Source organism: Neodiprion fabricii, chromosome 4 (assembly GCF_021155785.1).
Source record: "Neodiprion fabricii isolate iyNeoFabr1 chromosome 4, iyNeoFabr1.1, whole genome shotgun sequence".
Classification (NCBI taxonomy): domain Eukaryota; kingdom Metazoa; phylum Arthropoda; class Insecta; order Hymenoptera; family Diprionidae; genus Neodiprion; species Neodiprion fabricii.
Genome location: NC_060242.1, coordinates 20,541,570 through 20,554,360, shown reverse-complemented (window position 1 = coordinate 20,554,360; position 12,791 = coordinate 20,541,570). Strand labels below are relative to the sequence as shown.

The 12,791-nt window shown below is 39.4% G+C and overlaps 2 protein-coding genes and 1 long non-coding RNA gene across 4 annotated transcripts; 1 reads left to right on the top strand and 2 right to left on the bottom strand.

Annotated features, from left to right (window-relative positions):
• Positions 1-557: 557 nt before the first annotated feature.
• On the bottom strand, positions 558-2,698 carry LOC124180120. Its single transcript, XR_006870212.1, has 2 exons — positions 2,617-2,698; positions 558-1,924 (listed from the first exon to the last, which is right to left on the bottom strand). It is a non-coding gene; the product is annotated as an uncharacterized LOC124180120 (long non-coding RNA).
• Positions 2,699-2,754: 56 nt separating this feature from the next.
• Positions 2,755-5,989, top strand: LOC124180114 (methionine aminopeptidase 1). Its single transcript, XM_046565210.1, has 6 exons — positions 2,755-3,010; positions 3,990-4,041; positions 4,361-4,599; positions 4,887-5,109; positions 5,306-5,581; positions 5,648-5,989. The coding sequence occupies exons 1-6, from the start codon at positions 2,900-2,902 to the stop codon at positions 5,878-5,880; spliced, it is 1,134 nt and encodes a 377-aa protein (XP_046421166.1). The 5' UTR covers positions 2,755-2,899; the 3' UTR covers positions 5,881-5,989.
• Positions 5,990-7,274: 1,285 nt separating this feature from the next.
• Positions 7,275-12,745, bottom strand: LOC124180111 (probable serine/threonine-protein kinase DDB_G0267686). Of its 2 annotated transcripts, none has more exons than XM_046565204.1 (3): positions 12,486-12,745; positions 10,806-11,047; positions 7,275-9,920 (listed from the first exon to the last, which is right to left on the bottom strand). In XM_046565204.1, the coding sequence occupies exons 1-3, from the start codon at positions 12,489-12,491 to the stop codon at positions 8,126-8,128; spliced, it is 2,043 nt and encodes a 680-aa protein (XP_046421160.1). In that variant the 5' UTR covers positions 12,492-12,745; the 3' UTR covers positions 7,275-8,125. The 2 variants fall into 2 exon arrangements, with proteins under 2 accessions (XP_046421160.1, XP_046421161.1); XM_046565205.1 differs by lacking the exon at positions 12,486-12,745 and adding an exon at positions 11,452-11,526.
• Positions 12,746-12,791: the final 46 nt, after the last annotated feature.

Genomic DNA, 12,791 nt, shown 5'->3' with positions numbered 1-12,791 from the left:
AATTTCTATTCGTTGATAAGTGAGCGGGGAAATATTGAGTAATTATGTTTTTGTTTTTTTCTTTCATATCATTTTTATTGAATATTTGTTTCGGTCTAAAGGCCTTAAGGTTTACAAAATCGTTCTTGATTTATAAATTGTAAAGTGAAATAAAACAAGCAAACGCAGTTTTTCGAGTCAAGAAGAGGCGAAGTTTTGAAATATCATTCATACCAAACAAACAAATTTCATTTAGCTAAGAGTTTCTCCTTTTACTTAACAACTTGATTATAATTGTACGATAGCGGTGTTTATAATAATCATAAATAATCATAAATAATCATAATAATATTCATAGTAATAGTAATAAATAACAGTAATAATATTAACAGCTGGTAACCATGAATTGTTTATTACGTAATAACTGCGTTCTAACGAAAAAAGGTGCATGTGAATATATACATACACACATACTAAATATAAACACAAATTTAGTATAAATATACATAATAGCATTATATTCTCTTAAGTTATTACCTAACGTTCATACAGATCCACCACTTTTTAGTTTTCAACAATTTTATGAACATACACATATACGTATATACATACACATACTTGCATACAGGAGAATAAATATGCATGAAATCATTACGGTGATTATATATGTATAATAGCAAGAAAATTATCCAAGATTAAAAAGTGTTTGCCGAAAGGAAAAAAAATTAAAATTAAATATATACCGAATCATTTCCTATCGAACGTTTCTTCGATGATAAGAATGGAAAATGGAGGAAGGTAAACGATGATATAAATAAATTAAAAAAGTAAAACTGAATAAAAAGAAAGGGAAATGAAAAAAAAAAGGAATATGATTATCCCCATATACAGCTATATTATTCATATACTGTTATCACGGTAATACAATTACATAAATATACAAATATATTATTATATCATCATCTTTAAGAAATTAATGCTAATTACTTAAGATTAAATTGATAAGTAATCGAATTCAAATCCGTGGGCTTTAATAACTTGTATGAGACCCCGCCTTTTTCAGATCAAACTTTGTTTACTTACGTATTATACCCTTTGCGGCATGGGTTCTGAGACGGCAAGCTATAGTCAGAGTAAACCTAACCTATACACTAGCTTATAGCGCCTGTTTCAGGATCCACGCCGCTACCTGTACGTGACACATACTCTACTGCAATCAAAAATTTTTATTGAAAAATTCTATGACTTCAAATTTCGATTTCTAATGAATTTTTAAGGACAAGATAAGTTTCAGGTTAGGTGTTGAATCAAAAAATTTATTTGGTAGTTTATATGCAGAGTGAATTGTTAACGACCGCATGGTCAATCTGCTGAAATTTCATACATTGAAGGCAGCGTGGGACAAATGAAATGTCGCAGTTTTCAACCAAAAATGTATTATATCAAATTTTGCAGGATAAATCAAATTAATCCAGAAATTATCGACGAATTGACGGGCAATTTTTATTTTCCGTAACACTTCCAGGATTTAATGATACGTAAAGAGCAGTAGACACCCTGTACATAATCTGCGTTCTAGTGGTTCCACCGTGCCTGGGTCACGTCTTGCGTACCGAATTTGTGCTCAATTTGACCCAAGAACAGACTGGGGTGGATATTCACCCCAGGCAAACATGAAATTACGATACTGAGTTACTGAATGTGACATTATTGACTCATGACGTGCACCCACGGCGTGGTGACGACTCGAGTTCGCTCACTGCCAAGTGACGCTGGTGCTATGAACCTTAGACCGTACTAAATTACTAATCTAAGACACAGTGAACATTTTGGCCACGTGGTGTGACACAGCAAATTCTCCATTTCATTATACTCTCTAAACATAGTTTATAATGATTCGAAAGTCCGGTTTCCTTGCGGCGTAGCCTTTGGCTTGGGGGCGTGGCTGAAAGGGATAAAAAAAAAAGTAATGAACTCATGTTAAATGACCAAGCCTGATCTTGGGTTTTTTGAGCAGTTATCGATATCTTATTTGTAAAATTAATAATACCAGACTCCTCTTTGGTTAGGATAAAAAGGGCGCGAACATGTACCCGACTCAGGGAGCAAAATGTTTTTATCAAATAACTCGTTTATTTTCAATTTTATAGTAAAAATGGTCAGACCTAAACTGGCAGGAAATTTAATTCTCTACAACTTTGGTCGAGCCAATTTTCGGTCTACCGTTGATATTTTCCGAGAAACCGAATTGATCGTGATGTTATAGAGAAGAACTAACAGGTATGCCTTCGAGAACAGTCTTCATTTACTACATTTACATTTAAAGATGAAATACCGATGAAATGTCATTGTCTCTGACTTGATTACAGAAACAGACTACATTGCAGTATTGTGGACCACGGTTAGCAATGATCCGAATAAATCTGAACAGGTGCTAGAGAGACTACTGCATTCAAACTATGAAGCAGCACGAAGGAGGTAAGAATCGATGCGATTTGGAATTGCCATGATGATTATAGCATTAAATTTTTACTAATATTGGATTCTGCTCACTCGTAATGTATTGTATGTGCATCAAAAGTCGCAAGTAATATTCTCTTACATTTTTATTATAATGTAATAAGTTCATTGCCTCACCATTAAACCAAACGTGTTACCTTCGGGTCTACCGTGTTGCGTCGATAAAGAAGTATCAGATCCTGCCCGCCGAGTGACGGTCAGCGATCCGTCGCGTTGCGTTACTCGTTCGGTAATAAAGTAAGAACCGTGCAAGGCTAGGCTCGAATTAGCTCGGCCTTAGCTCCATTCCACTTCGTTTCACCGTGCGTACGAGCTGGTACTTTGGTAGGGAGGTTGGAGAAGAATCGGTGCGAGTAGGGAATTAGAAAATTGCAGAAATTACACCCTCGTGAGTACGAAAATGGCGTTGGCTCTTGGAATGTGCGAAACGCCGGGCTGCAAAGCAGTGGCGAGCCTGCAGTGTCCGACTTGTCTGAAGATCGGAATACAAGGATCGTATTTCTGCTCTCAGGTAGGTTTCCGCTATTATTAAATACTTCTAGGTTAGGAACCGTCTCTTCGTTTTATGTCCGCTCCTTTTTCTTACCCAGCCTTTTTTATCATTTCAAGTTTCTTCCACGTGATTCCTCGCTTTATTTTAATTCGTCAAATGCATTTGCAATGCTAATTGAATCTATTTTAACGACCGGTCAATTAATTCGTACGGTTTTTCATTACCGTATAAAACTGGCGATTATATTCATCGCGTATTTGTCGAGGTTTATCAAAAATATATGTCTGTGATTTCCCCAATAAATTTCAACTATTTTTCTACTTTATTTAAGTTTACGTATTTTATCTGATTTTCGAGATAATACACCAAACTTACGCGTAATCACTCCATCATCGAGATAGATCTAAATGAATACGAGCTTGGTATTTGTTTCTAGTTTTCTTTATACATACATTTCTTAAATCGAAGTTTTGGCGCCTCGTCGCCGAATCCGCTTTTTACCATACGTGTTCACTCAAGTCCTTTCATCTTCTTTCTCTTGAATAACTTGCAATTTGCGTTTCAATCTGTAGCCATGAAATTGATGAAATTGTATTGTCAGCTTCAAAGGTTTTATATAATTTTATTTTGCGTCACGCTGAACAATAACTCCAATAACGAACAAGTCTATTCGTGCATATTGCTAGTTTTGCTGCAAACTTTGTTCATTGATGTGAACAGTATGCGTAATGTATTTCATTGTTATTGTGATAGCGGTAGAAAATTGATGAAACTGATATAACGTGTGAGGTATTTGATGATCTTACTACAAAGATTTGATAAGTGGCGGTAATTTGAACTGAATTGTGTAAGAATTCTTCCAATTAAAAACAACGTCTTAGCCTGTCTTTGTAAGTTCATTTCAACTCTACGATAAGTAATTATTATGATTTTACTATGAAATTATAATCCATTTCCATGTACTTGATATTCTATATATTTTCATTTACTTTTTCAGGACTGTTTCAAAGGCAGTTGGAAAACTCACAAAGTGATTCATCAGCTTGCTAGTGAGTATATTATTTCATCGCCAACTGTCTATCAATAATAGACATAGAAATGTATCGATTTCCTAAAAATCTATTGACATTTCTATGCAGTGGCTAAAGCCAAATTGCTTGCCACTAATTCCAAAGCGAAGTAATACACATTTTCAGAATATGTATGTGTATATCAGCATAAAACAAGAGAAGAAAAATTTTATCCCTCATGGATGTGACAGAAAAATAAAAAGGATGAGCAAAGTTTAACGAGACAATGACCATAATCTTGATACTTCGTATTTGGGTTTCAATTGAAACTTTACTAACAGATAAGAAATAATTTTAGAGGGTGAAAACGACAGTAAATCATCGGGCGAGTACAATCCGTGGCCGTCGTATCACTTCACTGGAAAATTACGTCCGTACAGAAGAGAGTCACGTCGCGAAGTACCAGAGAGGATTGGTCGTCCGGATTACGCTACTCATCCAACTGGTGTTCCGCTCAGCGAACAAGCGGTTAGAAGTTCGGCTCAAATCAAAGTACTCGACGATGAGGAAATTGAAGGAATGCGAGTCGCTTGCAAGGTATCAAAAAATAATTCCCAAACCAGATTGTTGATATTACATTTGTTTGGCCTTTCAAGTAACTTGCCGAATGTAATTTGGCTCATGTTTTGCTCGTCAACGAACATCCAAATTTGTGTTTCCATCGAGAATTCCACTTTTCATCAAGTCTTATCAATCTAGAATCAAACTAGGCATGTTTGAATCTGATAAATAAGACTGGATTTTGTCAAATACGTATGTTGAGGTTTCACTTGATAATTCGCTAATCACTGATGGGAAATTTCATCCTTTCCTGCCACCTGCAGCTGGGACGAGAAGTGCTGGACGAAGCTGCACGTGTTTGCGATGTCGGTGTTACGACTGCGGAGATAGACAGAATCGTGCACGAGGCGTGCATAGAAAGGGATTGTTACCCTTCTCCTATGAACTATTACGAGTTTCCCGCAAGCTGTTGCACGTCTGTGAACGAAGTTATCTGTCACGGTATTCCAGATAAGAGGCCACTGGAGGATGGTGACATTTGCAATGGTAAATTGGTTCGATTTCTAGCCCTGAACTTGTTCGTCAAAATTTGTCCCAAGGAGCTTCCTCCTAGTCAAACATACTGAATTGTGCATATCAAGAAAAATAATTGTTATGAGATCGTTTTACAGCAAATATTCCGAAACTTTTTTCAGATATAATTGATTCCTCCATTCTACATACCCTGTTTTGATTGTTTCAGTCGATGTCACCGTTTATCACAACGGATTTCACGGCGATTTGAACGAGACGTTCCTGGTCGGTAACGTCAAGCCGGAGATAAAAAAATTGGTCGAAGTCACTTACGAGTGCCTCAGCAAGGCGATAGATATCGTTAAGCCGGGCGAAAAGTATCGCGAGATCGGTAATGTGATTCAAAAGCACGCTCAGTCTCATGGACTTAGCGTTGTTCGTAGCTACTGCGGACATGGAATTCACCGTCTATTTCATACAGCTCCAAATGTCCCTCATTACGCCAGTGAGTATACAGAAAAACTTTATGGTCACTTCCGTCATACTTAGTGCATGTCTTTTCCATATATAGAAAACAAAGCTGTTGGCGTGATGAAAGCTGGGCACTGTTTTACTATCGAACCAATGATTTCGCAAGGCAGTTGGAGGGACGAAATGTGGCCAGATAATTGGACCGTAGTTACGACCAATGGATTGTGGTCTGCGCAGTTTGAACAGACTTTGCTAGTGACAGACACAGGATGCGATATACTTACAAAACGTTTGGAGAAAAATGGACAACCTCACTTTATGGACCACATTTAGTAAACGCTGAGAATATATTCAGGGAAACAAAAGACGAAAAAAAAAAGAACAAGTAATTTAGAGACGCATTTAAAAAACAAACGCCGAGAGTCTGTTACAGTAGGAGAATTGCATAATTATAACCGTATGTATGAAAATAGAGGGTTCGCCTGGAGAAGATGAATGTATACCGGTGTAAATAATGGGATTGATTCAATGTCTTATTATTTCGTTACCAATGTATGAAGTAAAACATTCTTTCAAATACGGTATCATATGGGCTACTTTAATTTCAACAGATCGGCACTTGTGCTTCTCATTTTCACTAAGCATTTCACAAGACTGCAGCAAAATTTATTTTATATAACATTGCTCAATTCATAGAGATTAATTTGTCTTGAGAAACTTGTGTGACGTTTTTTTTCTTGCAAAAAATCGTCAATCCTCTACAGACGTTTTTCGTTATACGTAAATAAATCCACATGTTCATACGTGAGATTATTTAACTCGGATCTGCCTTGATGTTTTCCACTGACCTCTCTTCAATTTGTTTAGTCTTTTCCGATTTTCGTCAAACCTGCTACATATTTTTCGAAATCAAGACTAACAGAAAAACAAGTTTTCAACCAACGTTACTAATATTGACGTCGTAAATTTTGTGCAAAGATGAAAAAAACTTGGAAAAGTTTTTGCGAGTAACTCGATGAACTTCTTCGCTCGTGGAGATTCTTTGTACAGCATTTAGCCGCATACCAGTTGAGAAAAGATGTCTGACCACGAGACTTGATCAGCCGGATTGACAGAAAATGTCTCGTATGCGTGTATCGATAAAAACAAATTTTTTCCCTCTAGCTTCTGTATCATGTTTTCAGTAAATTTTTCATGAATTATTATTCTCCATGCTCGTTCGTTTCACTCTATTAAAGCATGAATTCGACTATTCATGATACCATAGTGTAAGTCACAACGCGTGAAACATCTTAAAAATTATCGGATGGAATTTCCGCGTTACAGAGTGCATAAGAAACGTTGCGACAATACGCGATTTTCATTTACTCGGGTTAATGAAGTTTTGCTTATTGATTATTGAATTGATCGTCCACTGTTGTATCTCCCCAACAAAAATATTAAGTAAAATTTGTTTTACGTGTATGATTATTAATTTTTGTTAATAGTGTTATTTTTTGTTCGTCGTTTTACTTGAACGAATTTTAGTTCTATCGAACTATTACGATGTAAAGGGTAGAAAAAAGAAATATAGGGATTATTGAAATAATAGGTCGTTATTTCGACTTTCATTTTGTTTTGCCCCCCTCCCCCTTAAAAAAAACAACTAAAATTGACTATTGACCGTACAAAAACGCATCTGGAATTTTGTTGTTTCGTTTTCACTATCACATTATCCGTCTGAGAAAATGTATGTATAGCATACAATAAGTACCGAATATTTGACAAGTATTTTTAAGCTCTTGATTATGGTAATTATAGAAAATACCACATAATTGTATTACAATTCGTAATCTGTACATACAGAATGATCTGAAAAAAAAGTCTAAAATGGAAAACGGAAGGTTTAGTGGGTAAAAAAGGTGGGAAAATAACAATATCGATGATATTGCGAAACATCGGGTCTGGTTTATTTTAAAATACTAAATTTAATATAATAAATACATTAGTGAACAAATAAATAAATAAATAATCAATTAATATTATTATAGCTCCAAATAATTCAGTACGAGATATGAAATCCTATCGAGGATCAATCTTCCACACGGTTTGTGTGATGGCTTGTCCACTTATGATGTTCACCGTTTCTCAAATGGATTTGTCAAAAAAATTAAGAAGAACTGAAAATTTTTTCAAATGTTATTGTTCGCGAGATACGTTGGAACAATATTTTCTCTCCATCTTCCTCTTGTATACGAACTTGAAATCGCGAAATATCGTTATCCACGAATAAATTAAATTGTGTTGCCCAAAGTGCAAATTCTTTACCGTTGATAAATGTTGTGGTTTTTGTAAGAACTAAACTTTCAAAAAAAGTAAAAAAAATAAGAAAAAAAGAAAACAATTCAATCAAATATCGCAAGTAAAAACTCGCCGTTTCGTATTTTATAAAAATACGTCGTTCCGTTCTCTTCTTTCCTGTATTCGGAAAAATCCAAAGTCGACAAAACATGTGAAAAAAAACCCACAGATGTACTGTTCCTCGGTAGAAGCCATAGAAAAGTTTGAGCAAAAACTCCCTCAAGTTATTGCTCCCTGATCACTGGTTCTTTGTAGTTGCGATACGCGATCCGAATTCCGAGTCTGGATTCTGACCGTACTCCTCCTGTTCCTCCATATTCCCAATTCGCTGTTCCTCCTCCTGATTGTCATCGTACTCGTACTCTTCCCTGATCGTCGCTCCCTTGTTCGAGTCCGCTTCACCATTCCTAAAATTTCTCTGTTCATTTTCATCTTCTCCATAGTCTTCTAGGTCCGGCACCATTATCCTCAGCGGTCTCTTGCCCTCTGAGTTCTGTCGATCATCGTCATCATCGCCTTGGGTTTCATCCTCCCTCTGCCCATTCCGCTGCTGCTGCTGTTGAAGATACCTAATATCCTGATACCTGGACTCTAAATCCTCCCCAGGATCTCGGACCTCGTAACGTTCCTCCTTGTGATTCGGGGGAAGAACCGAAGAAGAAGCCTGCTGTTTCCTCAACTGGTCCAGAAGATGACTGTTCACGTTCCCAGCTGCGGCCAGAGCCGCCAATTTCTCCGCTGCCTCTCTGCTCGGCAGGGTTGTGTAGAACTGAGTCGACATACTTCCGTCGTCCTCTCCACCAACCTGCGCAAAGTACGTCGACTGGCCGCCTTGATGCTGTTGCTGCTGCCGGTGCTGTTGGGGCTGTTTGACATCTTCGTAGGCTGTGTCTATAACGCTGTTCTCCGAGTTCTCCGTCACCCTGGTCAAACCCGCGTCGCGAGAGTCGGGTTCCAGACTGTAATCAGCGGTGACTCGACCGCTGCCGTAATCCCGATCAACGAATATATTCTGGTGCTGCTGTTGAAGTTGTTGCTGTTGCTGTTGCTGTTGCTGTTGTTGTTGCTGTTGCTGTTGTTGTTGTTGTTGCTGCTGCTGCTGTTGTTGCTGTTGCAGGAGCAGCTTGTTGGCCTGTTCGTCGTAGTTGAAGGAGTGCATCTGCGGCTGGGAGAACTGAGCCGGGAAAAGCTGATCGAGTTGCTGCTGCTGCTGCTGCTGCTGCTGCTGGGTGGTCGAGTACTGTTCGCCAACCTGCTGGGGGAAACTGTTGAGCAGATCGTAAAGCTGGTTCGCAGAGAGCGGTGGATCGGCCGGCGCCCGATGCCCGACGTGGAGTTCGGGACTCCGCTGCTGATCGGTCGATTGCGGCGCGACTCCTTGGCCGGGAAAACCGACGTGGAGAGAGCTGTGAAGGTTCGTCTGCATGGCGCCGTTCGACTGGCCGAAACCGACGAGGGCGGTGTTTGACGGCAGAGCGGCAAAAACGTCACCGTTTTGGGCCGATCCGCCACCGGCTGTCAGTCTGGTGACGTCGAAATCCGGCGTAAGGAAGGCCGCAGGCTGGGCCGAGGTCCTGAAGTCCTGGTGCCCGATCTCGTTCGTCTCCGTCACCTCGTAGCGGTGGAAAATTGGCGAGGGACTCGTCGAGACCCTCTGCGTCTGTGGAGAGGTGCCGAAGACGTTGATCTGGGGGTTTCCTGCAGGTGATATTGACGCCGCGTAGTCCTGGCTCGGGGAAGGCAGGTAATCGCCCTGCGATTGCAGGTTGTACGGCTTGTCAGCCGGGCTCAGATTCGGGGCCGGAATTGTGTGGATCGGACCCTTGTCGTCGTCCGTTTGGGCCGCGTGATGCGACGGCGGTGACATCGCCTGGTCTGGTCTGTACTCCGGACTGTATTCCGCCACCTTGTTCATCGAGTGGAACTCCTTCACTGGTCCTCGCTGAGGCAGCGATCCTTGACTCGAAAGCGGACCCATCATTGGCGGCGATTTCCAAGAAGGTGGTGCTCCGAACATTGGCGGCCTCCGCACTCTGTTGAGATTTAGATTTATTTTTTTAACTCTTCGTCTACGAAGTTTTCTTTTTTTTTTTTATATACTTGAATAGCACTGACCGCTACTGTCAACTTTAAGCACATTTTCCGACGGTTACATATTTTATTTTTACTAATCTGACTATTCTGACTAATCTGACTACTACAAAAAGTACGTGTACCTGTTTTTTTCAGAAAGTGCATAGACACTGAGATATTTGAAACCGAATATTGTCTGGGGTTAGATTGGCTCCGTATGCATTGTTTTTTCAGGCGTCGGAAAATGACGCATAAGACATCGTTCGGACGTCTTTTTGACGACTTCAAGTTCTGTGCTGTCTGGGTTAATTTGCGTAGGTCAACACTGAGTTTTGATGAAAAGTTCTGGAGTGCAAGCTTGAAGTTGGTATCGTTAATGTAATCAAAAGTTGAAACAGAAATTACTATTTCGCAACTTTTCAATAACTTTAAAGAACTCGAGGTTCAAAAATATTAGTATGCCTTGTTTTGTGTTGTGTTTCACTGAATTTCGAGCTATCCCAAAGTTGCAAAATAACAATTTTTCTCCAACGTCCATCGTTACATTAACGCTACAAACTTCAACCTCGTGAGTTTTTGCGGGCCAAAATAAATACCGTTGTCGTAACTTGGGGCTTAATATTACATTGATACTTTATTCGTTTTCACGGGCACTCGATTTCGCGAAAACTCGACTTTTTGAATAGAAATGGATAGACCAAAGCATCGGACAAACATGTATACTTGGTGTGAAAACCAAAGGTACGATTATACCGGCGAGGCGTGTCCAGGAAAAGAACCGTATCTAAAAATCCAATGCCAGAACTTTGCGAGCATCGCGATTGACTTCATCATATCACACTCACGGATTTGGCGGAGGGTATCTGTAACTCGTTGGCTTATAAATCGGACGATTGTAGTTCGGTTTGTAGCCGGGGGGTCCGGCGTTCATGTGAACCGAATTGCCCATCGATATCCTCGGTCCCGTCGGCCACGATTTCTTGTATATCGGGGGCTGTTGATTCCGGTATTTGTACCTGGCAAGTGCCACGGACCAAAGAGACGCGCAGACACAGGCCGCAAGCAGCCAACGAACCCAATTTATCGCCTGAAATTAGAAACCAAATTTACAGTCATTCAGGTTACTCTGGAGTCCTGTGCTATTTTCATTTTTTCATCATAACCGAAAAATCTGATTCTGGCTACAAAGTGAAAATTAGTCTGGTATCTATAAATAGAGAATCCTCTGTGTATTGGTATTTTTTTTTTCTTTTCTTTTTTATCACCGTCACTCTTACTGTGATTTCTTTCAACTATTGAGGTGATTTGATGTTGCTGCAAAAGTGAATTAATCTCAACACCTTATTTGACTGTAAAAAATACAGTTCATTGAGGAAAGAGATTAATTTCAGCAATAATCTGAAATTTTTTTTCAGAGCGTGAATTTACAGATACGGTCGACAGTTCTTATAATCCACTTTCTCAATCGTTTCTGTCGCGCGGTGGACTCACCATTTTTGGAATCAGAATCTATCATGCGATCCTGGTCGTCGTATAGATACTATTTGTGTGTCGATCTTATATGGCCTATACCGTACCTGCTGACCATACAACTGGTTAGAAATTGGAAAGCAACGAGAACCCGATGCATCACACTAGTTTACACATCTGTGCGTTCGTGTATACGATACATCGAATCGCGTGTAGAGGAACTTACTACGCGTGATTTAGAAAATCTGTCAAGTTTCTCTGTGCTCGATCTGTCGCCTTGCGTGAAAGATGTGGAAACGAGATGGAATTAGTTAATTGAAAATAGAAAAGAAATCGACGATCGTGATGAAGACTAACGTGTATTTATGTTTATATATGTATATAACCAGACGAATTTTATAATTATTTACACTTGCGTGAAAATTGTCGATGGTATACATTACAGAGTATACGTCTCGGTTTCGTTTACATGAAAGTAAAAAATATGACGTAGGAAATAGCGAAGAACGAAATCCCAAGCAACAAAAAAAAAAGACGTATCTTAGTCGTCATTAACAATCCGGACGTTGATTAAGCGCGTTGTAATCACTCATCGAAGAAGAAGACGAAAAAAAAGAAAAGAAAAAAAACTGTTTGCGTTTAGGCTGTATATTTAACCAAGTGCCCTTTAATTCGCACGAAGCGTTTTTTCATCGTTTTTACATAATCATTTTCCTCTTCTGTTTCTCGGTATCTTTTCACTCCTTGTAGCCGGTAATCATTATTCATATTAATGCCCGCGACCATGGCTCTGACACACTGTCCTACTATTTTGAACCAAGCTGCGCGTATCCGACGTGCAGAGCATATACATGTACCTAAATAATATATATATATTTTTTTAATCACAACCGAATATCTGTGCGCAACAGGTTTCGTTTGTTACACGCGTGAAAAAAATGACGGACTACGAAGCCAGGATTTTTTTGAGCGGAGAATTTTGTGCCAATTTTCATATTAAACGAGTCTTACTAAGGAAGGGTCCGAAACCGGATGTTAAAATAGATTTGACTTACCTTCATGGTTGGAGAGACGAGTCGTGGCCTTGAACTGACCTTGAATACCTAGGTCACCGAATAATTTTCCCTCTTTTGCAGGGATCGCGTTTTTACGATTCGGTGCACTGGATTGTCTTCCCGGATTTAGGGTGTTACGGGAACTCGACAACTTTTTGGGGAATAATATCGAAGTTCAACTGACGTGAATGACCGATGAGAAAGCAGTGAGCGCTCTGTCCGCAATTAGGTCATTGTCCTGCATTTATACCTCTACTTCCTTCTCTCCTTCTTCACTCGACGGTTGGTCGCATCGCGATGTCACAC

Excerpts from the sequence above, each read along its gene's own strand:
- LOC124180114 (XM_046565210.1), top strand. The coding sequence starts at position 2,900 with ATGGCGTTGGCTCTTGGAATGTGCGAAACGCCGGGCTGCAAAGCAGTG. Across the intron at positions 3,011-3,989 it reads GATCGTATTTCTGCTCTCAG|GACTGTTTCAAAGGCAGTTG; the intron begins GTAGGTTTCCGC and ends TTACTTTTTCAG. Across the intron at positions 5,582-5,647 it reads AAATGTCCCTCATTACGCCA|AAAACAAAGCTGTTGGCGTG; the intron begins GTGAGTATACAG and ends TTCCATATATAG.
- LOC124180111 (XM_046565204.1), bottom strand. Across the intron at positions 9,921-10,805 it reads AGATACCCTCCGCCAAATCC|AGTGCGGAGGCCGCCAATGT; the intron begins GTGAGTGTGATA and ends AAATCTCAACAG.